The sequence below is a fragment of the Microcaecilia unicolor genome, chromosome 2, assembly GCF_901765095.1.
Source record: "Microcaecilia unicolor chromosome 2, aMicUni1.1, whole genome shotgun sequence".
Classification (NCBI taxonomy): Eukaryota; Metazoa; Chordata; class Amphibia; order Gymnophiona; family Siphonopidae; genus Microcaecilia; species Microcaecilia unicolor.
Window position 1 is genome coordinate 557,342,402 of NC_044032.1, and position 25,317 is coordinate 557,367,718.

Here is a 25,317-nt window from a genome sequence, read left to right on the forward strand (position 1 = left end):
TGCTAACAACGATATCTATAATAAATATGTAAGCGAAGGCATAAATCACTACATACTCTCCATACATACATATACAACAAAATGAAATGATACTGAGAAAAGTGAAACATAGAATATATGGACAGGGATCCCAAAAAATTGTTTTGATGATGGGGAATAATGAAGAAGACCACACGGGTATGAAAATAAAAATAAAAAAATGAAAATGAAAACAAGGCACGGATGCCAAATGAATCAGCAAATGTCAAAGGTGATGAACCATAAAATGATAAGGATGGGAGAAACAGAAAAAAGAATTGCCTGATATTACTGTGAAAAATAGCATATATTAAAAAAGAAGACCATAAACTACTAAGAAAAATGGACCATAACATAGGGGAACCACCTAACTGAAAAATAATATTACGATACTGTCACCATAAAAAATATAAAATAAGAGTCAGCAAAAGTATATTGCCAATATACTTTTGCTGACTCTTATTTTATATTTTTTATGGTGACAGTATCGTCTAAACATGGCCTTCAGGTGTACTCTGCCAGCATGTTATGTGGTTCCTTATGCACTTTTGCAAAGGTAATATTATTTTTCAGTTAGGTGATTCATTTGGCATCCGTGCCTTGTTTTCATTTTCATTTTTTTATTTTTATTTTCATACCCGTGTGGTCTTCTTCATTATTCCCCATCATCAAAACAATTTTTTGGGATCCCTGTCCATATATTCTATGTTTCACTTTTCTCAGTATCATTTCATTTTGTTGTATATGTATGTATGGAGAGTATGTAGTGATTTATGCCTTCGCTTACATATTTATTATAGATATCGTTGTTAGCAGCTTTAGTGCTTTTTTTCATCTGATCTACAAGGTACTTTTTTCTACAGATAATACTAGGTATGTCCTCTATATTTATACTTTATTATGTTGTGTATTTTATTCCATGCCTTGTCCTCATTATCTCTATGTGGTACAATTTCATATCTTTACATAATTCAATATTCTTTATTCTTTTAAAGTCATATACTCTTATATTTTTATCATATATTTTTTATTATATATACTTTGCATCTTTCATTCTGATGTTTTATTTGTCTAAATTTGTACAAGAAATTGTATATGGATGTTCAAGTTTTTATTCATGTTTTTAATTATAATTGTATTTTTATGCATGTCTTTGTATATTATATTATTTTATAGACCCCTGACGCAGGCCTCACGGCCGAAACACGTCACGTGTCGGGTCATTTCTGCTACTGTCAATAAAGACCTTGTTCAGGAAGACACTCATTGTGAGAGGACTTTTTTGGATCCTTTAGATTACCACCATACTCTGAATTTACAGCACACTGTTTATTTTTCAGAAACGCCTAGCCTCTAAGTACCAAGTAGACTGAGATTAGACTCCCCACAGAAGTCATTGATCTTGGGAAGAAGAAAAATTTACTGGCAATATCATGTTCACATTCATCATTAATTCTGTTCTATTCTGTTTTGTTCCAGATGACAAACAGGAGACAAGTAATCATCTAATAATTTGAAGGAAGCTTACTAATAATACTTTCTTTGCAGAGCTTACTGCTTCTCTGAAAAGGGAAGGGGTGAAAAAGTTTACTTTCCTGGTGTACAAATCCTCTGTACTAATCCTCTTTAATGTTAAATAGTGTCATGTGTAACTCTAACCTCTGGGTGGTCCCATCACTAATCAAGTTAATACTGATAGTGTTATACTGTTAAGGACAGTGTTATTGTCCCTTGTTGGTTTTTGCTAAGTGTACGCTGTCCAGCTGGTTGCTGAACCATTTTTGAAGCAACATTTTGACCTTTCATGTAAAAGTAGTGTGTGTTATGGATCTCGACAACTACAAACACAAAATCATTTGTGCCAGGGGGCACATCCTTTTTCATTTTAATTTTCATTTGCCATGAGTATGTGATCACTGGTTTTATCATGCTAGAGCAAAGAAATAACCATGGTTTAATTGTTTGCCTTCTGTATTACTTTTGGTCTTATGATTTCATCAGCAAAGAAATCAAGTCATGACTCATTATATTTATACCTTAAGGTCTAAAAACAATAAACTGAATTGCGAAAACAGATCTGTTATCCTCAACAATGTATGTACATACACACATAAGGTACCGGTATCCTTTCTACTTTACTCATATATACACCTCTACTTTACTAATATATACTTATTATCATTACAGTTCTAGTTAGGTACATAAAAACTTTTACAACTGTTTTCTTAGGTATTACACAGACTTTTTCATTACACATATATGTTTTTACTTATGGTATCTACATTTTTTTTCTAAATAAAAGTTTTTTTGTGTGTGTTTTGTTATGTCACATATATGTAATCAGCATTAGGTAGTAGAAAGGTTTAATATAGTCTATCAAATATTTGAGTGTTTTTCGTATTATAATGTAACAATTGTTGGTACCAACACTTGTTTCAGCATTTATATCAATACTTACATCATTTCACACTGATTGTGTTATTTCATTGACAATCAAACATATAAATGGCAAGTGACCGACTCACCTGCAAATGCGCAGTGGAGTCAGAACGCTGAGAGTGTAGAAGTCCAAGCCCCGCCTCCACCAGCAGTACAGCCCAATAGGGAGGAGGGCTTGGACATGGGCATGGAAATCGGAGAAGGAGGGAGCAGGGACGGAAGGAGGGGGCGGAACTGAGGGAAACAGACGCTAGGGGAAGGGCAGGGGAGAGAGCAGGGTTGGTGGACGGGGGGGGAGGGGGAGGCCATAGGAAAACAAAAAACTAGCCCGTTGTTACGGGCTTAACGGCTAGTGCTATATATTCTAAGTGATACATTCGTCCTAAATTTATGCTTGGCTAGTATATTGTTATTTGATATGATCAAAGATAAGGTTTTCACCATTTTTATGGTTTTCACCATTTTTATGGTTTTATTTATAGTACATACACACCTACCGTGTTTCCCCGAAAATAAGACACTTTCTTATATTAATTTTTGCTCCCCAAGACAGGGGATGTCTTATTTTTCGTGGAAACATCGGAGTCGCCCCCCCCACCCGAGGTTGCCGGGCCCCCCCCTCCGTCGCTCCCGGAAGTTGGAACTAACCTTAAACGCCTCCTTTCACCAAAAGTAAGACCTAGCAAAGTTTTTTTTCTTTTAAAGCAGGGCCGCCGAGAGCCGGACAAGGCCGCCCCCCCCCCACCCGAGGTCGCCCCCCCCACCTGCCCTCCGTCGGTCCCGGAAGTTGGAACTAACCTTAAACGCCTCCTTTCACCAAGTTCGCACTCGCAGCAAGCAGCAGCAGGGCAGACCTCTCCTTCCTTCCGTGCCCCACCCTCGCAGATGTTATGTTACGTCAGGCGAGGACGGGACACGGAAGGAAGGAGTGGCCTGCCCTGCTGCTGCTTGCTGCGAGTGCGACCTTGGTGAAAGGAGGCGTTTAAGGTTAGTTCCAACTTCCGGGAGTGACGGAGGGCGGGCGGGAGGGGGGGGCGGTGACCTCGGGTGGGGAGGGGGCGATCTTGTCTGGCTCTCGGTGGCCATGCTTTAAAAGAAATAACTTTGCTACAGTAGGTCTTACTTTTGGTGAAAGGAGGCGTTTAAGGTTAGTCCAACTTCCAGGAGCGACGGGTGGAGGGGGGGCCCGGCGACCTCGGGTGGGGGGGGGGCGACCTTGTCCGGCTCTCGGCGGCCCTGCTTTAAAAGAAAAAAAAAAAACTTTGCTAGGTCTTACTTTTGGGGGAGGCCTTATATTTTACAATTGCAGCAAGACCTCTACTAGGTCTTATTTTCGGGGGATGTCCTATTTTCGGGGAAACACGGTAGTATAATGCAGTTTATCTATATCTTATAAGGTAGACCGAGTATTGTTATTTCATGAGTCACTTTCATTTGATTTGAATTGTCACACTACATATTTGGTTAAGTTACTACATTTCAATGATGTTTACTGTCATTTTAGTGCAAATAAATTCTGTAGGCTTTTTTTTCATGAATAAGTTTTTTCTACACTTCCATAGTATTGTTAATAGCTTTGGTTGCAATACTTATACACTCATGATATTTTATTGCACCTGTGCTACTACATGAAGAAGGAGCTGGTGGGCTGAGAGGACATACGAGAAGTGGAAGGACAGTGGTCCACGCTGAAAGAAGCTATAAATATGGCCACAAACCTTTATGTAAGGAGAGTAAATAAAAGCAAGAGAAAAAGGAACCTGATATGGTTCTCCAAGCAAGTGGCTGAGAAAATAAAGGCTAAAGAGTTGGCGTTCCAGAAATACAGAAAAACTCAAGAAGAGGAACATGGAGAGGAATACCGGATGAAACTGAAAAAAGCCAAGAGAGAGATACATCTGGTGAAAGCGCAAGCGGAAGAACAAATGGCTAGAAATGTAAGGAGGGGTGACAAAAATTTCTTCAGATATATTAGTGAAAGGAGAAAGACTAAAAAGGGAATTGTGAGACTGAAAGATGCTGTGAACCGCTATGTAGATAATGATGAAGAAAAAGCTAATTTGCTAAATAGATACTTTTGTTCTGTTTTCACAGAAGAAAATCCTGGAGAAGGACCACGATTGACTGGCAAAAGTACATATGAGAATGGAGTGGATATAGCACCATTCACGGAAGAGAGTGTGTATGAACAACTTGAAAATCTAAAGGTGGACAAAGCCATGGGACCGGACGGGATCCACCCCAGGATATTGAAGGAGCTCAGTGAGGTTTTGGCAGGTCCTCTTAAAGATTTGTTTAATAAATTCTTGGAGACGGGAGAGGTTCCGTGGGATTGAAGAACAGCGGATGTGGTCCCTCTTCACAAAAGTGGTGATAGGGAAGAAGCTGGAAACTACAGGCCGGTAAGCCTCACTTCAGTTATTGGAAAAGTAATGGAAGCGATACTGAAGGAAAGGATAGTGAATTTCCTGGAAGCCAATAAGTTGCAAGATCATAGACAACAAACGTAAAACGTGCCAAACGAATCTCATTGAATTGTTTGACTGGGTGACCGGAGAATTGAATCATGGACGTGCTATAGACGTAATCTACTTGGATTTCAGCAAAGCTTTTGACACGGTTCCCCACAGGAGGCTCTTGAATAAACTGGATGGGCTGAAGATAGGACCCGACATGGTGAACTGGATTAGGAAATGGTTGACGGACAGACGCCAGAGGATGGCGGTTAATGGAATTTGCTCGGATGAGGGAAAGGTGAGTAGTGGAGTGCCTCAAGAATCGGTGCTGGGGCCGATTCTGTTCAATATATTTATGAGTAACATTGCTGAAGGGTTAGAAGGTAAAGTTTGCCTTTTTGCGGATGATACTAAGATTTGTAACAGAGTGGACACCCAGGAGGGAGTGGAAAACATGAAAAAGGATCTGCAGAAGCTAGAAGAATGGTCTAAGGTTTGGCAATTAAAATTCAATGCGAAGAAATGCAAAGTGATGCACTTAGGGAGTAGAAATCCACGGGAGACATGTGTTAGGCGGTGAGAATCTGATATGTACAGACGGGGAGAGGGATCTTGGGGTGATAGTATCTGAGGATCTGAAGGTGACGAAACAGTGTGACAAGGCGGTGGCCGTAGCTAGAAGGTTGTTAGGCTGTATAGAGAGAGGTGTGACCAGCAGAAGAAAGGGGTATTGATGCCCCTGTATAAGTCGTTGGTGAGGCCCCACATGGAGTATTGTGTTCAGTTTTGAAGGCCGTATCTTGCTAAGGATGTAAAAAGAATGACTGCAGGATTGAGAGATAAGTGTACCCTCTAGAACCGTTAAGAGTTTGATTAGGTTCTATTAGCTTAACTTTCCCTAAAGGAGGTTTTTATGCCCATGATGATTCAAGGGACCTCCCTTATGTTGTAATGATCAACGATAGAGTGCTCCCTTCACATTTGAGGCTTTTCCTCCACATAAAATAAAAATCATTTTCATCATATCATTATCATTATTTTTGCTTGGATATCTGTTTAGAGTTTTCCAGAAATTGATTTTGTGATATTCGAATAGCTCTATTTTGATATTTAGATACAAATCAAGGTCAGGTATACATATAAAGTAGGGCATATGAGTTTTTTCTTGTTGGGCGGACTGGATGGACCGTACAGGGCTTTCTCTGCCCTCATCTACCATGTATTATGCATTTCCTTTTGTGGGTTTATTGCATTGATATTTTCTGTGGTATACTTTTCCTTCATAAGCTATCAACTGCATGCACTGTCAGAGACTTATAAGCAAGAGTGTCTACAGTTACCGTGGCATGGACTTTTTAACCCACTCAAAGAAGTGTGAATGCCACACTCAACTTTTGTTACAGTTTCCTGGTTACAAGTTTTAAGTGTAATGCCCAGCATGTTAAGGACTGCATTCAATGAACTGGGTTTCCTATGGACTGTTTGCACAGCAATATACTGCCTGCAGCCCATACTGTGGACATTAAAGGTCGCTAAAGTGGTGTATCAAACACTACTTCCAACGCTGTGGACCATCACTCAGTTGTTGCAATGCGTTGCTACAAAGTGACTGTTCTTCTATGAAGTCACAAGTCATCTGACTTTTATGGACATTTGCTTGTGCATTTCAAAATCACATAACTCAATTTTCTGATGATCATCATTGAATGCAATTTAATGTGCTTTGCCTCATTGCATAATCCTACATTTGACGATAATACATTTTCATAGTATGTCTATTATTATTTTAAACTATTGTTTGAAGCTTGATTACAATGTTGTCTGTTACTCATTTATTAAGCATAGATGCATCAATGTAGTCTAGCATACTTAGTGAAACATTGTAATGACATTTATTGTGACTGAGTAAACGCACTGTTGTTTGTTTAGCTAGTGTTTCAAGCTGCTCAGCTCTCCTTAGAGCTGAACCCTTGAAAGAAGAATGTAGGAGCAAAACAAGCACTATGAAGCACTATGTGTGTTCCTATACAGCAAAGCTATACTATATAGGATTATAATATATGGCACTATCCAGCATTAATAACCCGACTTCAAAAACACAGACTTAAGCTTATTCCATCTTTAAATGCAAAGCCTAGTATTTGCTGAAGCTGCAACCTTACATACAAATGAAGGCTGCTGACAAGGGTCCCAATGTGCCAGAACAACAAGGTTGTTATCAGCATTGACGACTTGGTCAGAACAACCAAGGACTCTTGGAATTACCCTTGCAGCTGGAGGGACGCTGTGGCTGGAAAATCACACATTGTTTATGAGACCCAAGCTTCTTATCAAGATAACCTCTTCAGTGTGGTGCCAGTGAGACAATCAGTTGGCCCTTGAAGCCACAATATTTGGGGTAATGTGTGCCTCACCCCCAAAGCCAGAATGTCAGGCTTCTCACGGAAAGACTGGGTTTGTGAGCCCTTGGACCACTACCGTGGAGCGGCAGTGGCAGGCAAGATCACCTCCAAACCAGAGACAAGGCAACACAGGACTGGAACCCCGGACTGGAGTTGCAGCAGAGGCAGACAAGCTGGAACAGGCAGAGCAGGAACAGCTAGACTTCACCTGCGCTTGACCACCGTTCCCCAGGAGTTGAGCCCCTGGGTGCAGGTGGCCGGCAGGGTTTCAGGCCAGGGCAGGAACTGGACACCAACAGGAAACACACGGGGTCTGGAATTCCCAAGGGAGGCTAGGCAGAATACTAGACAAGGACCCTCAACCAAACACCTCACTAGGTAGAAAGCAGACAGGGTTGGAATCAAAGACAGGAGTGCTCCCAGGCACCCAGACAAGAACTAGGCAGACCAACACAGACAGAAAACAGAGCTATGGCTGAAGCTCCAGTAGCTTAGAAATACATGCAGGGAGCAGGGCTATGGCTGGAGCTCCAGTAGCTGAGAAATACAGGCAGAGAACATGATTATGGCTGAAGCTCCAGTAGCTAGAAATACAGGCAGGGAGCAGGGCTAGGCCTGGAGCTCCAGTAGCTGAGAAATACAGGCAGAGAACAGGACTATGGCTGAAGCTCCAGTAGCTTAGAAATATAGGCAGGAAGCAGAGCAATACTGAAAGCTGCCAAGCAGCCACTAAGAAAGAAACCCAAGACAGGAATACAGACCAGAGACTAGACTAGGAAAAGCAATAGAACCAAAACTAGCTACACACAGACTAACTAGAATAAGCTATACACAAGCTAACAAGATACAAGCAAGAAACTCAGACTAGAACTGGACTAGGCAGAAGTGCACAGAGCACCCTAACATACCAGGGACCTTAGACGATGCAAAGGCAAACACAGAAGTCTCCAGGTGATTAATAAAGCCCATCAACACCTGAGGCTCAGCTGCAGCAATCTCTAGGCAGCTAAGGGTGCTGTCCAGGCACAAACAAGAGAGGCAAGTCTGGCAGCCTGGAAGAACCGGACCGGGCTGGCCTAAAGTCTGGAACGGGTAGGGACAGCAATACAGTCTATGGCAGCCACCAGTTCTGGCCACCAGAGGGCGAGAGGAGCACAAACCAAGAAGCAGGCAGAAAGCATACTGAAGCATAAAGAGACTCAGCACACCCAGGTGCAGCACAGAGGAGCAATCAGAGCCATGCTGGAAGCAGCCAGCACACAAAGACAGAGGCAGAGCTAACTCAGGCAACACACACAGGTGCAGTATAGTGGAGTAATTAGAGCCATGCTAGAAGCAGCCAGCACACAGAGACAGAACTAACCCAGAAAGCTGGGGGTCAGAAGCTGACCCCCAGAAATAAGGTAAATCTGAGAGGGGTCACGACCACAGACGTGACACAGAATGTACTTCATCGGCACAGCTGCAGCCCATAAAGGGGATGCTGTGTTTACATTCCATCCAAGAAGCAGACCTGCATTGGACCTGACTGACCATCTGAAGAGCACGCTGTCATCTAGAGGTCTGCATCTGGATGTACGTTTGCTACATGCTATGGGCTCAGTGTGACTTGTATTCAGGAGTCTAATTAGGCATTTATATGTGTTTACTCTAAGCTGTTTCTATAATAAGATTCTGTGACTTTATTCTTGCCTTCTTTACACATTATCTTTGTTGTTCTTGTAAATAAATGAACACTTTATTTTTACAATACTTGGTTGTGGAGTTAGTCCTTTCTATATATAGAGAACAATGAGCTTGGATCTAAGGAGAAGAGGGAACTCATTTGCTTCTGACACTTCACTCACTAAGGCTGGTATCACCAGAGACCTATTTCTGTTAGCATTCAGACTAAGTGTCAAGTACCCCAGTAACACCCCAATGAGGGTTATATCTGTATGCACTCACAGATAGAAAGTCCATGTGTGAAGGGAAGGAGTATTCTGGAAGGGCTGTACTACCGTCCACCAGGAAAGAATGAACAGCCAGATGAAGAAATGTTTGCAGAAATTAGGAAAGCTGTCAAATTCAGCAACAGTATAATAATTGGTGATTTCAATTACCCTAATATTGACTGGATACATGTTACATCAGGGAGCATGAGGGAGGTATAATTCCTAGATGTAATAAATGATTGCTTCTTGGAGCAACTGGTCCAGGAACCAGCAAGAGGGGGAGCTGTTTTAGATCTAGTTCTTAGTGGAATGCAGGGCATAGTATGAGAGGTAACGGATCTGCTAGAAAACGGCGATCATAACATGATCAAATTGGAGCTAATACCTGGAGTGAAGTCGGAAAGAAAATCTACTGTAGCAGCATTTAATTTTCAAAAGGATGACTATGATAAATGAGGAAAAGGGATAAAAGAAGCTAAATGAGTCCGCTGCAAAGGTTAGGATTTTAAATCAGGTATGGACATTGTTTAAAAATACCATCTTGGAAGACCAGACCAGATGCATTCCACGTATTTACAATGGTGGAACGAAGAGCAAACGACAGCCAGCATGGTTAAAAGGTGAAGTGAAAGAGACTATTAGAGCTAAAAGAATCAGCTGCAAAGGTTAAGACTTTTAAATCAAGTATGGACATTGTTTAAAAATACCATCTTGGAAGACCAGACCAGATGCATTCCACATATTTACAAAGGTGAAGACAAAGAGGCTATTAGAGCTAAAAGAACATACTTCAAAGAATGGAAAAAGGACCCGAATGAAGACTGGGCATCGAAATGGCAGATGAAATTTAATGAGGATAAATGCAAAGTGATGTACATTGGGAAGAATAATCCGAATCATATTTACCTGATCCTAGGGTCCACTTTGGGGATCAGAACGCAAAAAAAAAAAAAAAAGATCGAGGTGTCATTATAGACAATACGCTGAAATCTTCTGCTCAATGTGCGACAGTGGCCAAAAAAGCAAATAGGATGCTAGGAATTAGGAGAGGGATGCAAAATAAGACCAGAAATATTATAATGCCTCTGTATCGCTCCATGGTGCGACCTCACCTTGAGTACTGTATTTGGTTCTGGTTGCCGTATCTCAAAAAAAGGTATAGTGGAATTAGAAAAGGTTTAAAGAAGAGCAACCAAAATGCTAAGGTGATGGAACGCCTCTTGTATAAGGAAAAGCTAAAAGGTTAGGGCTCTTCAGTTTGGAAAAGAGATGACTGAGGGAAGATATGATTGAGGTCTACAAAATCCTGAGTGGGGTAGAATGTGTAGAAGTGAATCGATTTTTTACTTTTTCAAAATGACTTTTTCAAAAAGACCAATGACTCAATAACATTACATGGAAATACCTTTAAACAAATAGGAGGAAATATCAACGAATAGTTGAGCTCTGGAACTCGTTACCGGAGGATATGGTAACAGCGGTTAACGTATCTGGGTTTAAAAAGGGTGACGGCAGATGAAGACCTGCATGGTCCATCCAGTCTGCCCAATAAGAAACTCACAGCATATGTTGCAATATAACATATGTACTTTTGATCTTGATCTGTCCTTGCCATTTTCAGGGCAGAGATCATAGGTTTGACTGATACGACATACACCCCAACTACTTGGATTGTAGTCAAAGCCCTCTCCAGTCCATCCAGATGTGTCTAGCCATAACTGGAGCACAGAACGTAGAAATCTGCTCGGCACTGGCCTTATTTCCCAATTACTGGAGTTGCCATCCAAGCATTGATAGGTTTTGTTGTGCATCCACCACCCTTTCCGTAAAAAATTACTTCCTGACATTACTCCTAAGTCGACCTCCTGCAACCTCAATTCATTTCCTCTAGTTCTACCGCTTCTCTGGAAAAGATTTCAAATATTTAAAAATCTGTATCATATCAATTCAGTTCCTCAAATCTCTTCTCATACATCTTTTGGTCCAAACCCCATAACATTTTTGTTGCTTTTCTTTAAACCGCTTCAATTCTTTTTACATCCTTAGTGAGATACAGTCTCCAAAACTGAACATAATACTCCAAGTGGGACCTTACCAATGATTTCTACAGTGGCAATACCTCTTTTCTTCTGCTGGTTATACCTCTTTCAATGCAGCCTAGCATCCTTCTGTCTATGGCACTGCCTTGTCACAATGTTTTGCCACCTTGAGATCCTCAGACATTATCAGCCCAAGGTCCGTCTCCTGAGTTGTGCATATCAGTCTCTCACCTCCAATCTGGTACATCTCCTTTGGATTTCTGCATCTCAAGTGCATCACTTTGCACGTCTTTGCATTAAATTTCAACTGCCAGCCCTTAGACCATTCTTCTAATTTTTATAGATTTCTCATAGGTATCCACTCTGATTTTTGTGTCATCCTTAAAAAGGTAAAAACCTTTCCTCCTAACCCTTTGGCAATGTCACACTTCACTACTCACGTTGCTTTCCACTGAGCAGGTTCCATTCACCACCACCCAATTCAGTTTACCAATTTGGGTCCTAACTTCATATTGCTCAGCTTATTCATGAGCCTCCAGTAAGTAATCGTATCAAAGGCTTTGCTGAAATCCAAGTAGATTGCATTTAACACATATCCTTTATCCAGTTCTCTGGTCACCCAGTTAAAGAAATCAATCAGATTCGTTTGGCAGGATTTTCCTTTGGTAAAACCATGCTGCCTCAGATCTTGCAGTCCATTAGATTGTAGGAAGTTCACTATATTCTCCTTCAGCAATTTCCATTAGTTTTGAAACTACCAAAATGAGGCTTACTGGCCTATAGTTTCCTACTTCTTCCCTGTCCCCATTTTTGAGACCCAGGATCACATCTGCTCTTCTCCAAGCCCATGGTGCCTCTCCAAAGATCTATTAAATAAATCCTTATGGGGTCCCACCAGGATTTCTCAAGAGTTCCCTCAATATTCTTGGGTGTATCCCATCCACCCCCATGGCTTTGTCTATTTTCAGTTTTTCAAGTTGTACATAAACATTTTCTTCTGTGAATGATGAAACATCTACTCCATTCCCATATATACCCCTAGCAGCCGTGGACTTTCTCCAGGATTTTCCTCCTTGAACACATAAACAAAAGTATTTGTTTAGTGCAGCCGCTTTCTCCTCATTATACTCTACATAGCGAGAGTTGGCAACTTTCAGTCTTATAATTCCATTTCTAGCCTTCCTCCTTTCCCCAACATACGTGAAAAAAGTTTTGTCACTTCTCTTAATTTCTTCAACCACTTTTTCTTCCACCTGTGCTTTTGCTAACTGTATTTCCCTCTTTTTTTCCTTAAGTTTTACTTGGTAATCTTTTCTGTGCTCCTCTTCTTGTGTTCTTCTATATTCTTGAAAGTTGCCTCTTTTGCCTTTATTTTTATCAGCCACTTCTTTGGAGAACCATATAGGTTTCTTTTTCTTTCTTGCTTTGTTTACTTTATTAATGTAAAGATATGTTGCCCTATTAATAGCTGCTTTCCGCTTCGACCAGTGCCCTTCCAGTTCTCCTATGTCCACCCATCCCATCAGTTCTTTCTTCAGGTATGCTCCATTTTACTATAGTCAGCATGTTTGAAATCTAGTACTTTGAGTCTTGTGTGTCTGTGATCCATTTTAGCTCTTATGTCAAAAACCATATCGTGTGATGATCACTGCTGCCTAGTTGGGCACTCATCCAGACATTAGAAACACTTTCTCCATTTGTGAGTACCAGATCCAGCATCACCCCTTCCCTCATGGGTTCTGTTACCATTTGTCAGAGCAGAGCACTTTAGCAGGCATCCACGATCTCTCTGCTCCTTTCTGATTTTGCAGATGGGACAATCCAATCCACATCAGGCAAGTTGAAACTCTCAGCAACAGCAGCTCCCCTTTCAGTTCCAGCTTATAGATATCTTCAACAGATGTTTGTCCAGCTTCTCTGTTTGTGGCAGAGGTCTGTACATGACTCTCATGTGGATACAGATTCTATCTTTTCTTTCCAAAACGATCCATATTGCTTCCTCTTTTCCTCAGGTTCCCTGCATTTCAGCCACTTTAATATTGTCTTTCATAAAAGTTATACTCTTCTACCCCTTTGGCCTGCCCTATCCCTCCTAAAAAGATTATAGACTGGTAAAGTTGCCTCCCATTCATAGAAGTCATTGAACCATGTTCTCTGTAACAGCAACAATATCTAAGCCTGCCTCAAACATCAGGACTTGCAAATCCTGAACCTTTTTTTACTCAGACTGCGAGCATTTGTGCTCATTGCTTTCCATTTGTTGCTTAGATGCTTTTTTAAATATTAACAGCCCCTCTGTTGTCACGCTTTTGGTGACTTCCTGAATGCTCCTACTTCCTGTTGTCACCCCCACTCCCTAGTTTAAATGCCTACAAAAATAATGTCTGAATTTCTCCCCAAGGATCCTTTTTCCAGCCAAAGAAAAATGGAGCTCATCATCACAGTAGAGCCTTTTGTTTCTCCATATATAGTCCCATTCTCCTATGTATCTAAAACCTTCTTGCTGACACCAGGCCTGAGCCACTAACAGGCTTATTTTCGAAAGAGAAGGGTGCCCATCTTTCGACACAAATCGGGAGATGGGCGTCCTTCTCCCAGGGTCGCCCAAATCGGCATAATCGAAAGCCGATTTTGAGCGTCCCCAACCACTTTCCGTCACGGGGACGGCAGAAGTTCCCAGGGGCGTGTCGGAAACATAGTGAAGGCGGGACTGGGGAGTGCCTAACACATGGGCGTCCTCGACCCATAATAGAAAAAAAGAAGGGCGTCCCTGACAAGCACTTCGGCGACTATACTTGGTCCATTTTTTGTTACGACCAAGCCTCAAAAAGATGCCTGAACTGCCAGATGACCACCAGAGGGAATCGGGGATGACCTCCCCTTACTCCCCTAGTGGTCACCAACCCCCTCCCACCCTCAAAAAAAAAACTTTAAAAAATTTTGTGCCAGCCTCAAATGTCAAACCCAGCTCCATGACAGCAGTATGCAGGTCCCTGGAGCAGTTTTAGTGGGTACAGTGCACTTCAGGCAGGCGGAGCCAGGCTCATCCCCCCCCTACCTGTTACACTTGTGCTGGTAAATGTGAACCCTTCAAAACCCACCACAAACCCACTGTACCCACATGTAGGTGCCCCCCTTCACCCCTTAGGGCTATGGTAGTGGTGTACAGTTGTGGGGAGTGGGATTTGGGGGGGGTTTGGGGTGCTCAGCACACAAGGTAAGGGAGCTATGCACCTGGGAGCAATTTCTGAAGTCCACTGCAGTGCCCCCTAGGGTGCCCGGTTGGTGTCTTGGCATGACAGGGGGACCAGTGCACCATGAATGCTGGCTCCTCCCACGACCAAATGGCTTGGATTTGGTCGTTTCTGAGATTGGCGTCCTCAGTTTCCATTATTGCAGAAAATCGGGGGGCGAACCTCTCTAAGGTCGACCTAAATTTTGCGATTTGGGTGTCCCTGACCGTATTATAGAAACAAAAGATGGACGCCCATCTTGTTTCATTAATACGGGTTTCCCCGCCCCTTCACCGGGACGTCCTGCAAGGACGTCCCCAGGAAAACTTGGGCACCCCTTTCCATTATGCCCCTCCACATGACCTTGTCTATATTATGTAACCTTGCCTCACTCTTTTCATAGGTAGACAGTACTTTGGAAAAAGCTACAGCCCGAACCAAACATTTTAGATTCTTCTCCCAGCTTCTGGAAAGCTCTCTGCACTCCAAGTGTGCTTTTGTTGGCCAGAACATTTATCCCCGTGTGGATTACAATATCAGTGTTAGAATCGTAACTCTTTTCTCTGATCATATTAACTATTTTGGTTATTATTTCTGTTAGCTGAGAATCCTGGAAGGCATTTTGCTTGGTTCGGACACATGGATGGTGTTCCCAGGTTAACACTGATAAAAATGGAATCATATAACAGCAATAATTTTCTGTTTTCAGCTGATTTATCAGTGGTTTGGGGGTGTATTTTGGACTGAGCTTTGGTCAATAGCTCCATCATAGTTCTTATTTTCTGATCATTATGCTCCAGTGCAGCAATGGAATTAGATAAGGGCAATGAATGAAATGGAGCATGCCTCTGTGTCATGGATTGTAATCTTCCTGAGCCTACTGTGAACCATCTACTCTTGGTTTTCCTTATTTTTTTGTGGCAGTGGAGATGGTAAATTGATTGGCAGTTGTATGGTCCTGGAAGCTCCTTTAACTGCAGCCAATTCCTGTGAGTTAGTTGAGCTCCTTTTTCACAGCAGAGAGTTGAAGACAGATGAGGCAAGCCCTAAACCTCCAGACGGTTTGCCTTGTGACTAATGCACAACAAATATTGCATTGAATGAAAGTCATGTAGATTGATTGGAACGTGTATGAACAGGTGCACTAAGTTAAGGGATACCAGTCAGAGTGGATTTTCAATGTATACTGGGATATCTATACAGAAACAGCAAGGCTAAGAGTGAGAGGGAATATAAAAGTATAAAAATGGGCTCAGACTCTACAGACTATCTGTACAGATCTATTATAGTTGAAAAAGACCAGATACTAGAAAACAGTGAGCAAACAGACTTGTTAAATGGACAAAAGCAAAGGTTTGTTATTTTTCTTTGTTTTTGTTTTTTTACAAGAAAAATGAAAGACTAATACAGATAGAATTAGGTAGCAGTACACTTAAAACTAGCCCCAACCAAGTAATGAAAAATGTAGAAAAGAAATCAAGGCAAACTTACCACTGTGGAGAGTCTTTCCGCAGAGCTGCACATTTGCTGGAGAAATTCAAACTGACTATCATGATACCTAATAGTAGTTTCACGGTACTAGCGCTAGGGGGCTTCCTTCTACATACCTCTAGGGGTCATGGTCATTTTGAATTGCAGTTGAGGCCAGGAAGAGAACTGCAGACCCTCCGGGTAGGTCTCAGAGAAAGGAGGAGGATGTGTCTCTAGGGGTGGGGTTTTCACCTGAGGGGGCAGGACTTTGATATTTAGGGAATGGTGTTTGGAAGTGAAGCTATAAGACAGGTGAAATGGACATCAGGGGTAATCAGACAGACATCGAGGGTACGAACCAAGACAGATCAAACATCAGGAGCATGACCTAAGAGGGGATCATACTGCAGCTTGTTTTCTGTGCTTTGCCCACAAGTTTAACCATGTTCAGCCTCTTTTAATACATTTACATTGGTTACCCATTAAGTTTCATTTTCAAAACAAAATTACTGCTACTGACTTAGGCTTTTCATGAACACTAACGTAGCTACAGTGGTGGAAATAAGTATTTGATCCCTTGCTGATTTTGTAAGTGTGCCCACTGACAAAGACATGAGCAGCCCATAATTGAAGGGTAGGTTATTGGTAACAGTGAGAGATAGCACATCACAAATTAAATCCGGAAAATCACATTGTGGAAAGTATATGAATTTATTTGCATTCTGCAGAGGGAAATAAGTATTTGATCCCCCACCAACCAGTAAGAGATCTGGCCCCTACAGACCAGGTAGATGCTCCAAATCAACTCGTTACCTGCATGACAGACAGCTGTCGGCAATGGTCACCTGTATGAAAGACACCTGTCCACAGACTCAGTGAATCAGTCAGACTCTAACCTCTACAAAATGGCCAAGAGCAAGGAGCTGTCTAAGGATGTCAGGGACAAGATCATACACCTGCACAAGGCTGGAATGGGCTACAAAACCATCAGTAAGACGCTGGGCGAGAAGGAGACAACTGTTGGTGCCATAGTAAGAAAATGGAAGAAGTACAAAATGACTGTCAATCGACAAAGATCTGGGGCTCCACGCAAAATCTCACCTCGTGGGGTATCCTTGATCATGAGGAAGGTTAGAAATCAGCCTACAACTACAAGGGGGGAACTTGTCAATGATCTCAAGGCAGCTGGGACCACTGTCACCACGAAAACCATTGGTAACACATTACGACATAACGGATTGCAATCCTGCAGTGCCCGCAAGGTCCCCCTGCTCCGGAAGGCACATGTGACGGCCCGTCTGAAGTTTGCCAGTGAACACCTGGATGATGCCGAGAGTGATTGGGAGAAGGTGCTGTGGTCAGATGAGACAAAAATTGAGCTCTTTGGCATGAACTCAACTCGCCGTGTTTGGAGGAAGAGAAATGCTGCCTATGACCCAAAGAACACCGTCCCCACTGTCAAGCATGGAGGTGGAAATGTTATGTTTTGGGGGTGTTTCTCTGCTAAGGGCACAGGACTACTTCACCGCATCAATGGGAGAATGGATGGGGCCATGTACCGTACAATTCTGAGTGACAACCTCCTTCCCTCCGCCAGGGCCTTAAAAATGGGTCGTGGCTGGGTCTTCCAGCACGACAATGACCCAAAACATACAGCCAAGGCAACAAAGGAGTGGCTCAGGAAGAAGCACATTAGGGTCATGGAGTGGCCTAGCCAGTCACCAGACCTTAATCCCATTGAAAACTTATGGAGGGAGCTGAAGCTGCGAGTTGCCAAGCGACAGCCCAGAACTCTTAATGATTTAGAGATGATCTGCAAAGAGGAGTGGACCAAAATTCCTCCTGACATGTGTGCAAACCTCATCATCAACTACAGAAGACGTCTGACCGCTGTGCTTGCCAACAAGGGTTTTGCCACCAAGTATTAGGTCTTGTTTGCCAGAGGGATTAAATACTTATTTCCCTCTGCAGAATGCAAATAAATTCATATACTTTCCACAATGTGATTTTCCGGATTTAATTTGTGATGTGCTATCTCTCACTGTTACCAATAACCTACCCTTCAATTATGGGCTGCTCATGTCTTTGTCAGTGGGCACACTTACAAAATCAGCAAGGGATCAAATACTTATTTCCACCACTGTATTTCGTCTCTTCAGCTATTCCATACATTCCAAGATGCACTCTATGTTCTCTTAATGATTATCGCTTAGGCCAGCAGTTCCCAAATTGTTCACTACAGCAAACTCTCAGGGGTGCCGCTGCGCATTGCTCCCTACTTTCCCCTCCTGCAGGTCTGGCATCTGCCGCTTCCTGTTTCTTCCCCCGCCGCCGCTGCACTGCTTGTAGCTTACATTTTCGGGCTGTCCACAATTCACACAGGCACTGCGGGGACTTCCCTCTGCAGCGTCCGGCCCTCACAACAGGAAGTTGCATCAGAGAGGGCTGGATGAGGCAGACTGGGAAGGCCCCGGAGTGCCAGTGTGAATCGCGGACGGCCCGACAATGTAAGTTGCAAGCACTGCGGCGGTGGTGGGAGGAGAAGGAAGTGGCACCAATCCTGGACCTGCAGGAAGGAAGATAGCTAGCGATACTCAATTTAGGAAAGGCAGAGGTGTGCTGGTATGAGAGGAGGGGGTTGCAGGGATGCGCAGGTGTGCTGGTGTGAGACAAGGGGGCTGCAGAGAAAGGGAGACCCATGTGGCGGGGGGGGGGGGGTGCAGAGACCCATATGGCTGGGAGGGGGTGCCACGGAGACCCATGTGGCCGGGGGGGGGGGGGGGGGGGGGGGGACCGAAAAGGTTTGGGAACCCCTGGCTTAGTCCTTCCTTCCCACAGCTTGTCTTGAAGCTACACGTCAAAGCGCCTTTTATTATCTAGCACTACCCATGTGGAATAGTTTGCCAAAACACTTAAGGAAAGTGGAGCTTTTTTTTCACTAACTTTATATCTTTACTGAAAACCTATTTATTCTGTAGGTGTCCAGAAAAAGACATGTCTGTGTCTGATGTGGATACCGATTTGTTAATGTATGCGAGTGTTAAGTGCTGATTTGTGCACATTCTCCCAGTATGGTTGTTCCTTTCCTACTGCATTTTGTAGTTCTTTTCCTTTCTTTAAAAAAAACTTTTAATTGTAAAACCACTTTGATCTGTTATGCAGTATATCAAGAATACATGTCCAATCCCCTCCCAGTATGACCCGGGGGAATGAGCAGGGAGGGGATCAGACAGTAGGGAGAGTGTCAGGAGGAGGGGGATCAGACCAGGTTGTGATGTTGGGGGGAATGGAGAGTGGACTGCGTAGGCGCGACGGACCGTGTGAAAAATAGGTGCCGGCGGAAGTCCATTTGGGGAAGCATTCACTCCCCTTGCTCTCCACCTAGCTATTCCACTGGATCAGACATCAGGTGAGGGACGCATCACTGTACCTATAGTGATAGCAGCTGTGCTACTGGACTGCTGATAGCGTAGCTGCACTTACTGCCTCCTCTTGAGCAGAATAAGGAAAATATATATAAGGATGTGCAAGAGTTTATGTACATCTGCCTGCATATGCAGAAGGAGCAGCCATTTTACAAACTTACGTGTTGAAAAACTGAGTCACAGAAATTCAACAGCTTCCACATGGAAATACCAGCATTTCAACGTAGAAGTGGTGCTTTTATCTCCTCCACTTGTCATTGGCTTCCATGTGTAGCCTTCCCGTTTTACAAACCTATGTTATAAGTGGTGTCAATTAAATAGAGCAGCGGTTCCCAAACCTGGTCCTGGAGGCACCCCAGTCAGTCAGGTTTTCAGGATACCTCCACTGCATGTAAGTCTATCTCATTAATATTCATTGTGGATATACTACAAACCTAACAGGCTGGGGTGTCTCCAGGACCAGGTTAGGGAGCCACTGAAATAGAGTCCACAATTTCTACAGTTTTTCATTTTAGAGGCGGAAATCAATAGGAGATGGAGAAATAATTAATCTCTCATGTAAAGCCCTAGCCAAAATGAGGTCTCCTGTGCTTCCGAGCTGCTGTATAAACCGACAGACACTATTTCCCCTAAACACAATACAAAACACAAAACTGCTGCATAATGTGGATCTCATGTCTAAATAGTGGCATTCTAAAATCACTTTGTATGTGACATATATATGCAAATATTTCTAAATAAAAGCTTTAGTTTCCTAATTTTAAGAGTTCACTTTTTTTAATATTAAGCACAGGGGCTTTAAATGGTTCAGTTCCTACACAACTTGCCCCCTAATGAAGAATCCTATTTTTTGTTGCAAATGCACTGATTCCATATGCTGTTATCGTGGTTACAGAGACGGACAAGTTATACCTACTGCAACTGATCTGTGATCATTTCTTACCTCATTCCATAGCTGCATGTCTTCCTCGCCTTGTAGTCTTTGCAAGGACAGTGGTGCTCCTGAAAATAAAATAAATATTTATATAGATAATAGACTCTTGGTTTTCACTGAGTTCAGACAAATCTAGCCTTGTTCTGATCTTCTCACAGCTACTCTTCTGTGGCGACTCAGACAAAAATAGCCAAATGTCATATATGTATCTGTAGTCACTTCAATTTCTCTGTAAAAAAGGAATATCAGAGACATGATGACCAGAACAAACATGTCCCTGAAACAATGTCTTCCCTTTCTATTTCAGCTGGATGCCCATTAATATCTTTGGTCACTACTATATGGTTTTGTGCACTCATCTCATTCTTTAATATGCTCAGGCAGTCTGCCCTGTTCTCAAATGTACTTACTTAGACTGAACCTAATCTATCACTTGCCTATATGCTAAGAGTATCAAAAATTCTTTAGTGATAATGTCATGCCTGCAGACTATTTGTCTATTCCCACTGCAGTTCCTTGTGACTCTGGGCAAGTCACTTAACCCTCCATTGTCCCTGATACAAAATAAGTACCTGAATATATGTAAACCTCTTTGAATGTTGTTGCAAAAACCTCAGAAAGGCGGTATATCAAGTCCCATTTCCCTTTGTAATGTTTCACAGATGGGGGTATTCTGTAAACCAGTGTTTCTCAACTTCTTGAAGCCAAGTACCTCCTAAGTTGAACAAATTTCAACAGAGTACCCCAAGCTTTAATCAGCTCTGGCAGATGTACATTCTGAAAATTGACATAATTTAATCTTGAAATAAAAAATAAAATTATTTTTTCTAGTTTTGTTTGGTCATTTTATTCTTCTAATCATATTTTTGCTTTCCTCTATCTTCTCTTCACTCTCAAAGTGGTCTCCTGCTTGACATTTCTCTTCTAACCCCCCCCCCCCCCCCCCACCACCACCACCAAGCCATGCAGTAACTGTGTGTATCATATTGTCTTTATTGAAACTTGCAACTAGACAAAACAAGCAATAAAACCTGCAAACTAATACAAAGAAAAACTTACTGGCCAAAACCCATTCCCCCCCTCTCACCAAACCATCCCACTCAGGGAGGCTGAAACGAAAAACCCCTCCAATGCCTTGCACACCGTAGTCCAGAACAATGCTCCCTCTCCCTCACTGCCAGCTGCTGGACAAAATGTACCACATCCCCTGCCACCTCCTGTACAGACAGCCACTTCCGAAGTAATGAAGCTTGGCAGCGTGCCTGCCACAGGAATTAACAGAGGGCTGCAGCGATGATATACAGTGTCTCCCTACATCACCCCTTTCGTCCTTTGAGAAACCCTCCATAGGCCCATTCTGCATAGGATAGCTGGTGGAAGAAAGGGATCCCTAATTGGCGGGCTACTTCCTGACAGACTTGTTGATTGAATGGGCACTTGAGTAGGAAGTGGTCCATTATTTCATCCTCCGTCATGCATTCCCCCCTCGGGTACTTATGATCATCGCTGTTCCTATTTTTCTTGTTAGCTCGAACATAAAGCCGGCTGTGGAAGGTCAGCCAGGCCACATCCACGATCTTCCGGGGCAGGTGTGACGAATTAAGGAAAGCCAGACCTTCCTCCTGTATTGGACCTGGGCAGTCTCTCAAGGCTAGACGTGTTGAAAAGTGTTTCTGAATAATGTGGCATTGTAGCTGCCTCCTGTCCTCCTTCTGGATTTCCTGTACTGTGATACCCCATCTCTTCACCAATCTCAACAGAGGTGAGATGTACTGTGGCAAGTATCCCGCCTTCCCTCGCAGGGGCATTGCCTGACCTCCCCTCACCCAATCCCTCAAATACCGCTGAAGCCAGGAGGCCATGCTGTCTGCCCACGCTGGCCTCCCTTCCCGCAAGACCCCTCCCAGATTTTGTTGGAAAAAGAAACAACTAAAATGTACCATAGGGTTGACCATTCCAAACTCCCCCCCCCTCCCTTTTGGGCAAATAGGTCACCTCCCTCCAGATAATATTCATCCTGTTCCCCCACAGCTGTTGGAAAAACAAGCTGTATACTCTGGCATGTAACGATATAGGCAGTAAACAGACCTTGGCTATGAAAGGAGAAGGGGTATCAGATAGGTCTTAATGATGTGCGGTTTTTCCACGAACCGCAACATATGATTTCCACTGGGCCACCCTTTCCTCGACTCTCCACTGCCCCTTCTCCCAGTTGACCATGTCACAGTCCTGTCTGCCTACCCAGAGACCCAGGATCCGTACTTCATCTCTTGCTACTGGGTACTGACTGGGAAGTTTGAAAGTTGGTCTGCCCAGTCCTACCCAAATTGTGGAGCTCTTTTCCTGGTTTACCCGGGCCCACGCAGCCTGTGTGTAATCTGCCATCCAGGTCTGAACTCGCTCGGCTTCCTCCTTGCTACTCACTATTGTGACATCATCTGCGTAGGCGACGCATCGCCATGTGTGTGAACCCAAAGAGATGCCCTCTAGTTGACCGCTAAACCCTCCGCTCAACCTTCTAAGGAATGGATCTAAGGAAAGGACGTACAGAAAGGGGCTGAGGGGGCACCCCTGCTGTACCCCTGACCTCACGGCAAAGCTCTTGCCCACCCAGCCATTTATCAGAATGCTGCTCCTCGCATCGCGATACAAAGTCTGGATCCACCCTATAAACCGGTCAGGTATCCCATAGCACCGGAGTACTAGCCATAGGTACTCCTGGGACACCCTGTCACAAGCCTTAGACTGATCAAGGGTCAGCAAGTACTTTCCCTTTGTCCCACCTTGACTCCTTTCCACTATTTCACGGATGGAACAGACTGCTTCCACTGCCTCTTTCCCCTTCACCGAGCAAAACTGTGCTGCAGACAAGAGACCACCCACTGCCCCGGCCAGACGGTTTTAAATAATCCTGGTCATTATTTTCCTATCTACATTCAGAAGACTTATGGGTCTCCAGTTCTCGATAAATTCCATATTTCCCTTCTTTGCGAGGAGAACCAAAATGGAACACTGCTGTGAAGGGGCAAAATGCCCGTTCTGTAAACAATTACTAAAAATTGCAGCTAAGAATGGAATCAGGACCGCCCAGAATTTTTTGTAGAACTCCGGGGTCAGCCCGTCGGGACCCGGAGTTTTGCGTGCTGATAGCGTCTACCTCCCCTGTGGTAACGGGCCTGAGCAGTTGTTCCATCTCCCCTTCTGAAACAAGCATATCGATCATACTGCAACATTCTCAACTGGTCCTGCAAAGCTTCTATTTCTCCCCTTTCCAGTTGGTTGGAGATCGCGTGGTCCAATTGCTTGCGAAGACGACAGCACCGTACCTGTAACCCCTGACTCTGATTCCTGGTTAGGGACCGGAAAAGGGCCTTGATTCGCCCCTTTACCATGTCCCACCAGGCTCCCTTATCACCCATCACCTCTCATAGTGTTTCTTGGTCTGCTAAAAAGCCCTCAAAGACTTGTCTGTTCTCCTCTACTTCTAATAACTTTGCACTCAGTTTCCAAAATCCTGGGCCTTTTTGCGCCCCTTCGCATATTGTTAATACTGTGGAAACTAAGGCGTGATCAGAATATTCTGTCCATCTATTGGGCTGCCCCTGAACCCCAGCCGACCCGCCTACAAAGATCCAGTCAATACGGCTCTCTGTGTCTCCCCTTCTAAAAGTAAACCCCTTCCCTCCCGCCACCTCCAGCCTTGCCTGTTTTACTATTGCTGCCAGCTGGAGGCTGTCATAACCCACCCGACACTTGGACCCCTTTCTATCCTCTTGCTGTAAAATCTCCTCAGAATAACCAATTTGCATGAATATAAATATGGTTTCACCCGGAGCAACAGCTGCTTGCGTTCCCATCTAATCTGGGGCCCATAAAAGTTGATGATTCGCACTGCTACCCCTCTGATTAAAACATCTAATACGACACACCTCCCCATCCCCGCCTCTATTTCCCTCGTAACCTCCAACTCTCGGGTGGCAAAAAGAATTGCCACCCCTGCGCACCTCTCTTTGGCCAGAGACCAGAACGAGGGCCCCCTTTCCAATCTCTCTTGGCCCGGTGCAGGAGCTGCAAGGAATCCAAATGAGTCTCCTGCAACAGGATGCAGTCTACCTTGCACTGGGTCAAATCGCTAAAGGCGACAAATCTAGTTCTCTCTGCCTTTATGCTGGCTACATTCAGAGTAGCAAAGATTAAGGACAAGGCAGCCATGGTTTATTTCTTTTTTTTTTTTACCATTTATTTTATTATTTTCAGATATAAACATATCAAAACAGAGAACAACTTTAATACAACCATATTGCTTAACACCTTGTCTGGGCTGTTCCCCATTTCTAATTCCACTCATTCAATTTCTCAGAACCCCTCTCACCCTTTCCCTTCCTCTCCTCCCCCTCCCCCCCCCCCCCCCTCTCGACCTACTCATGCGTGCCTAACATTTACTGGCTCTTAGTGTCCCGGGTGGACAACCACTGTTCATAAAGCTTCCAAGTCTTTTGATGTTGTATTAAATGTCCATTCCGTAGCGCTGTGAGTTTGGACATAAGGCAAATGTAGTCTAATTTCTGCAGGACTCTATGAAGGCCCGGCAGTGATGGTTGTTTCCAAGCCGCTGCTAATACCAGCTTGCCTGCCACAAACAGTTGTCCAGCAAACTGGTGTATTGGATTTGGAACTCCTTCGGGTTTAAAATGTAGCAAACAATAATCCATCTTCATTGGGTAGGTTATCCCAGTGACCTCAGTCAGAAATTTCAGAAGCATTGTCCAGTATGTCTGAGCGTGTGTACAGGCCCACCAGATGTGGAACATGTCCCCTATTCCATCGCACTGTCGCCAGCATGTAGCTGAGCATCCTCTAAACATCTTTGCAATGCGATGCGGGGTATAGTACCAGCAGTATAATATCTTGTGTCCATTCTCAATCATAGAACTAGAAATCGAGACCTTAAGCAAAGATTTAAATGC

The 25,317-nt window shown here is 43.6% G+C and overlaps 1 protein-coding gene across 3 annotated transcripts in view; it reads right to left on the reverse strand.

Moving 5' to 3' along the window:
• Positions 1 to 25,317, reverse strand: part of NMU (neuromedin U) — a 232,876-nt gene that overhangs the window by 168,654 nt on the left and 38,905 nt on the right. For all 3 annotated transcript variants that reach the window (XM_030191402.1, XM_030191401.1, XM_030191400.1), the window contains exon 2: positions 20,360 to 20,418. In XM_030191402.1, coding sequence (XP_030047262.1) covers positions 20,360 to 20,418 — 59 coding nt within the window. The remainder of the gene's footprint in view (positions 1 to 20,359; positions 20,419 to 25,317) is intronic.